The sequence below is a fragment of the Vigna radiata genome, unplaced genomic scaffold, assembly GCF_000741045.1.
Source record: "Vigna radiata var. radiata cultivar VC1973A unplaced genomic scaffold, Vradiata_ver6 scaffold_95, whole genome shotgun sequence".
Classification (NCBI taxonomy): domain Eukaryota; kingdom Viridiplantae; phylum Streptophyta; class Magnoliopsida; order Fabales; family Fabaceae; genus Vigna; species Vigna radiata.
Window position 1 is genome coordinate 614,078 of NW_014543114.1, and position 6,559 is coordinate 620,636.

The 6,559-nt window shown below is 34.5% G+C and overlaps 1 protein-coding gene across 3 annotated transcripts; it reads left to right on the plus strand.

Moving 5' to 3' along the window:
• The first annotated feature begins 842 nt into the window (after window positions 1-842).
• On the plus strand, window positions 843-6,326 carry LOC106753043 (squalene monooxygenase). Of its 3 annotated transcripts, none has more exons than XM_014634826.2 (8): window positions 848-1,176; window positions 2,382-2,493; window positions 3,421-3,595; window positions 3,749-3,920; window positions 4,097-4,312; window positions 4,442-4,717; window positions 5,216-5,494; window positions 5,830-6,326. In XM_014634826.2, the coding sequence occupies exons 1-8, from the start codon at window positions 913-915 to the stop codon at window positions 5,932-5,934; spliced, it is 1,599 nt and encodes a 532-aa protein (XP_014490312.1). In that variant the 5' UTR covers window positions 848-912; the 3' UTR covers window positions 5,935-6,326. The 3 variants fall into 3 exon arrangements, with proteins under 3 accessions (XP_022633083.1, XP_014490312.1, XP_022633082.1); XM_022777361.1 differs by lacking the exons at window positions 848-1,176; window positions 2,382-2,493 and adding exons at window positions 2,507-2,894; window positions 3,012-3,061; XM_022777362.1 differs by lacking the exon at window positions 5,216-5,494 and having other exon boundaries at window positions 843-1,176.
• The last annotated feature ends 233 nt before the right edge of the window (window positions 6,327-6,559 follow it).

The window sequence follows — 6,559 nt, forward strand, 5'->3', positions numbered from 1 at the left end:
AGGACATCTCAATCACCCGTGCCTAGATACACCTTTTTTTATCATGCATTAATATGGCTTAACCGACTACATATCGGTCAACCAAGACCGACATATGAAAAACATTGATTAAGTTGACAAATTTAAGATTATGATTAACAAATTTGTTAACAAAAGATTAATCAAGATAATTAACTATATGGATCAAACTCACCCAAGAAAAAATCTCATAAACATAGATAACAAGGTACATTATTTACATTCATTAATTATTTTATTTATTGTCATTTAACGTATTTTGATGACTTATGGAAGTGTCTTCTACAAACACAACCTCATTCCACTTGGCCACTAAGATAAGACAAGTATGTAAAGATCTCAACCTAAAGTGTGAAGTTGGAGCTAAAATGTTTGGAGTTGAAGGTTTACAAAATATATTAAGATTATTCTTTTGATGATGTTTTTCTTTTTTTTCTATTACTTTCATTAGATCATTAATATCAATAAAAGTAAAATTAATATCAATATTAAATTTTAATTATTAAAACTAGTGGAAACAAGCTCTCACGTTCATGCATCCGTATTTTTAATTTTAAATAATGCAATTGTAAGCAAAACACAATTATAGAAGAATGATTTAAAAATTGAAGCAATTATGTGATATTTTATTATGTTTATGATATTTTAATTGAGGAAATTAGTCAATTATATAAGGTGAAAAAGATAAACAATTATTTTTCAGAAGAAGAGGTAGTTAAAGAAAAGTTATATGCCGTTTTACTTAAAGATAAAATTGTGAAATAAAAAAATAAGAATAAATATAGTTAAAAAAATGGTATAGTTGGACCGTCCTTCCACTGTAAATGCCAATCAAATAAATCCTTCTTTCCTAATAGAACGCTTAACATATCATCTTCTTTCACTTCTTCCAAAATGTTTTCAGTTTGTTCACACTCTCTCACTCACACAACCATGTCTCAATCTGCCTTCTTCAAATTCAGTTACAACAAACCTCATCATCACATTCCTCTCTTCTTCCCTAACAATCTTTCGATCGCACCGCCGCTTCTCCGCACAACAGCCGCTGTCCGCAGCAATGCCGCGCCAGATCCACCTCTCGGTTTCATCGGCGCCGCCGATGTCATTGTCGTTGGTGCCGGCGTCGCCGGTTCCGCTCTCGCCTACACCCTCGCCAAGGTGCCTCTTCCTATTTCCATCCTCGCGCCATGTCACTTGTCTGTTTTTGGTTAAATTATTCATTCGGAGATCTTGAATTAATGAACCTTCCAGTAGAGATTTCCAAATAGTTGTATTATTTGTGTTTGAACGTTTATAATTGAAATCATGAGTTTATAAATTATAATAATTGGACGTCATGCTTATTGGAAACATAATATGCATAGAAGTTAAACCTGAAATAACGATTCGCAGATATATACTTTTTTATTTTCAGTAAATTTTAACGGATACAAAAATGTGTCCGAAAGCGTATTATTTACGTATGTTATGATTTTGCAGTAAAGTTCTTTCATGATCATAAATTTAACTTTATGCATAGGTTAAAAATTGTTTTTGGAGAAGTTGATAGACAAAGATTAGACTAATTAATTTATATAAAAGTTAAATTAAATTTATTTCAGTTTTTACTTTTTATCATTATTTATCTAAACAAATTATCTTAATGAATAAACGATATTGCCGAGTGATTTGCTAAATAGTGGAATTTGGTAGTGAAGTGCATTTATTTGTGGAATACAAGTAAAATTCTAATTAAAAGGATTACAAATATAGAAATTTAATTACGAACTTTGAAAGTTTATTAATTTGTTTAAAACTTCTAAGTAAGAGCTTTATCATTGATGTGTTACAAATATCTAGGTTGGAAGTGTGCATGATGGTGTGATGAGACAATAATGGGAAAAGTTTCTTTTTTGGATTTAATGGTAGAGGTTGCCATGCTTGGAGTTCTGACAATAACTAGTATTCCAATTTTTCAAGTGTTAACTAGATTTTATGAGTCTTCTTTTTCTTGGTCTTCTACTCTCTTCCTATATCATGTTCTCTAGTGCCTCCAATGTAGAAGGTCGGACCACAATAATCCGGGATAAAGGAACTCATTGGAATTCGGTTGTAAACCTTACAGAAGATAGTGCTGTATATCTACATCGGTGGTGATTTTCATGTTTTAGGCTCCAAAATAAATTCGTTTCTCACTGTACTTTGTGCTAAATTTTTCACCATTTTATGTATTTGGATTTTCAAAAACTGTTCAATCAATTGTCATCATCTCTCTCCCTTGCTTTGACTCGGGGAAATTATATTAATACCATAAGGGAAAGGGATGCTTTGATTGCTTACTACCAAGATCTTCAGTAAGAGTGTATGTATTAAATTTTTTGAAGGATGGACGGCGTGTCCATGTTATTGAGAGAGACTTGAGAGAGCCAGACAGAATCGTTGGTGAACTTCTCCAGCCAGGAGGATATCTAAAGCTAATTGAGTTAGGGTTAGAAGGTATGTATCAAATTGGCTAGTAGACAAGATTATTCCAGGACTGAGATTGGATATGGTCCGTTTTCTAAACAAATATTTTATACATGCGCAAATTCCAGCTTGCCTCTCATATTACATTGAAATGAAACTTATAACTATTACCATGTTTGAGGACTGTTATGCGCCTTTCGCTTTTTGCTATGTGCTAAATATTCATTTTATTCATATTCTTTTACAACCTGTTAAACCGGTCTACTTTTGCTTTTTTTTTTTTATTATATTATTTAATCTTTTCACCGCCTCTTTGTGCTTGTAAATGTGGTAACCTATATTATAAATAGAGTGTTATCCCTTCAATTGGTTATGCTTTCCCCATCCCCCGATAATAGCAAAACAAATCAACAAGCCCCTTATGAAATTAGGTAATTCGTCTGCATGGATCAATCTTATTAGACTTTGTCTGAAACTAAATGGGAAAACCATTTATGTTAAGGCTTTACATTATGGTTTCTCTCATTGTTAGTCGTTTTCTACTTCAGATTCTCCACAGCCATCTTAAGCATCTCTTTGTTATCTCCCCCAATAAGTGGTACTTCAATTTTCTCCTGGATTCATTCGTTCCTAATTTAATCCTAAACTTGTATTCTTTTCTTCTACTCACCCTCCGTGGTATGTTCATCCTCTGTACACCTGGTTTTAGAACATGTTGGCATTTACTGCATAACATTTACTAATTGTAGTCTATAGCCCGACTCAAAAACCCCGTGCAATCTCATGATGTTACTTAAGCAGGGAAAAGAATATAAAATCATTTCTGATAATCAATATTATGTTTCTTAATTTTTTATGTATTATGCACTGAAATTAGCTTATGCTTAATTGTGGTGGAATTAAACTTGTTGAGATAGCATTCTCATATTTACATGTGCTGTATATATCCTTTGTCAGACTGTGTGGATCAAATTGATGCACAAAGGGTGCTAGGCTATGTTCTTTTCATGGATGGGAAAAAAACTAAGCTGCCTTATCCTTTGGAGAAGTTTCATTCTGAAGTGGCTGGCAGGAGCTTCCATAATGGACGTTTTGTACAGATGATGAGAGAAAAAGCTGCTGCTCTGCAATTGTAGTCCTTAATATATTGTGATTGTTAATTTAATTATAAAAATTATTTACAGGGCCAGAAAATAAGCCTAAAAATTACTAATTTTTCATGGAAACTATTGTTTGCAGTGTTCTTTTTTGCCTGATAATATCGTCTGCTTTGTTTACTGTTCAGTGTACGAATGGAGCAGGGCACTGTGACGTCTCTTCTTGAACAGAATAACAAAAATGTTGTAGGGGTCCAGTACAGAACTAAAGATGGTCAACAACTTAAAGCATATGCTCCCCTCACAGTTATTTGTGATGGCTGTTTCTCAAATCTGCGACGGTCTCTTTGCCACCCCAAGGTTGAAATGTCTTCTAAATAGTTGAGTGACAATGCTTTCCTTTTAATGACACCAAATATTGTGCTTATGATCAATTCAGGCACAGTTTGGAGATGTTATGAAATCTGGACGATTTGATTTATCAGTTTTGCACCAGTTTGCTTGAGTCCCCTAATATGTTATTAGCCACTTGCCAGGTTGAAGTACCCTCCTCTTTCGTGGGTTTAATTCTGGAGAATTGTCAACTCCCATTCGAAAATTATGGGCATGTTATTCTAGCTGATCCTTCCCCTATCTTATTTTATCGTATCAGCAGCACTGAGGTGCGCTGCTTAGTTGATATACCAGGTCCAAAAGTTCCTCTTGTTTGGAGTGGAATGGCCAATTACCTGAAGGCTACAGTTGCTTCCCAGGTATGTGTAGTCCAGCTAGGATATATCAATCATTATTTGTAATATACAAGTAGCCCATTTTACTTGTTTCTAAGAAGCAAAACGTTGATTCCTACTTTCATCTTCCTTTGTATCTGGTGTAATCTACAGATTCCGCCTGAGCTTCAGGATGCTTTCCTATCTGCAATCGATAGAGGAAATATTAGAATCATGCCTAATAGTAGCATGCCAGCTGAACCATATCATACTCCGGGAGCTCTGTTAATTGGTGATGCTTTCAACATGCGTCATCCTTTGACTGGTGGAGGAATGACAGTAGCACTGTCGGATATAGTTTTGCTGCGGGATCTTATCAAACCAGTTGGTGACTTGAATGATGCATCCTCACTATGCAGATATCTCGAATCCTTTTACATCTTGCGCAAGGTGTGTAACTTTTATATGGTGGCTTATATATTATTAAAGGCAAAGTGTTTATTTATATCTTGGTTTAATTTGAGGTATATAGAATGTTCCTTATGTGCCTAATGATCTCTGTTTAATAATATATCTTGTGTGGAACATGTTTGTGGTAACCAAACATCACAAACCCATTATCCAGAAGCTCAACCTGATACTTGCATATTTTGAAGACCCCCTTTCACACTAGAACCTTCCGAGATTTGAAGGTCACGCCTACCTTAACTGAAATTCAGCATTTTTAGAGCAATAGGGGTGACAAGGGTTTTAACTTTAGACTACTTAGTCATAGAGGCTTTGATACCACATCATGAATCAACTATTTACGGGCTTAATCTGGAAGGTGAAGACTAAATGCGCATGAATGGTTTATACTGCAGTTCTAACCTTAAATATTTCTACGTAAATTTAGAATTTTTAATCTTGAAAGAGACTTTACCTCATCACTTGGCATGCTGTTTGTAGCCTATGGCATCCACCATAAATACTTTGGCTGGTGCTCTGTACAAGGTCTTTTCGGTTTCACCAGATGATGCCAGAAAAGAACTGCGCCAAGCATGTTTTGACTACTTGAGCCTTGGAAAAATATTTTCTGGTGGACCCATCGCACTACTCTCTGGCCTAAACCCTTACCCGTTGAGTTTAGTTCTTCACTTTTTTGCTGTTGCATTCTATGGGGTTGGCCGTCTGCTCTTACCATTCCCTTCATTTGAACGCATGTGGGTTGGAGCTCGAATTGTTTTGGTGAGTTCTTCCTTCCACCCATCACCCTTCAATTTAATTTCTAGTCATGAAATTTGGCTTTTGGCGCCTTACAGTGATATTGTTGTTTATTGACAAGTTTCACCATAACATGTTTTCCTTAAATTGGACAAGTTTGAATTACAAAACAGTTGTGCACTATTTGATCATTCAGCAACACAGTCCACAAAAAAGTGCATAATTGTTGTTTCAACGTTATTTTATTCCATATTTACAGATTTGGGTTTTTTCTGCAGTGTCCATAATCATTATCTTAGTAGTGTATGTTGAGAGTGATATATCGGTTCTTTAACTCTTAACCAATTAATATCTTTCAGTGTGCGTTTGGCATAATATTTCCAATCATCAAGGCTGAAGGAATAAGACAAATGTTTCTCCCCACATCCATACCAGCTTTTTATAGAGCTCCTCCTCACAGGTGATGCTTTGAGGATTAATACTCACACTGCTCCCTCTACTAAGCATTTTTAACTTCAAATTAAGGGGAATTTTGATGGACGCAAAGACATTTGTTATGCTACTTGGATGAGATTATGGATGAGGAGTTTCCATTGGTTGTAGCATTTAATAGATCAATCCCCTTGGCTGTCATTGTACCAGAAGAAACAGAGGCATTTTGCCTTGAACCTGAAAATTGTGAGTATGTCCCATAAGTTCTATTTTATTTTCCCTGAACCAAAGAAAGATACATACATTCTGGTTCTTAATTTCGAAATAGACAGGATCATTACGGACTGGTAAACAAAAGGAAACAATATATGTTGAAGAATATTGTGTGGAAAGAAAATTATATTACTTCTGGTACATTGATATATCTGTGTAGCTTTTGTACATTATTGTGAGCATTAAACTCTCAAATAAAAAATCAATTCAAAAATAAAATTTCTTTTTTCATTATTTGCAATCGAAAGTAAAATGATTTCTTGGTTTTGTATTTGAGCATTAAAAGTAAATCAGTTATAAGTAACTACCCCTATACAAACATTAGTTCTTTTAAATTTATTACTTTTAATCCTTTATATTTTATTTTTTTTCTAATACCAGTTT

Bases quoted from the DNA above. Each gene is read 5' to 3' on its own strand.
- LOC106753043 (XM_014634826.2), top strand. From the start codon at position 913: ATGTTTTCAGTTTGTTCACACTCTCTCACTCACACAACCATGTCTCAA. The intron at 4,313-4,441 runs GTATGTGTAGTC...TGTAATCTACAG, and splicing joins AGGCTACAGTTGCTTCCCAG to ATTCCGCCTGAGCTTCAGGA. The intron at 5,495-5,829 runs GTGAGTTCTTCC...AATATCTTTCAG, and splicing joins TTGGAGCTCGAATTGTTTTG to TGTGCGTTTGGCATAATATT.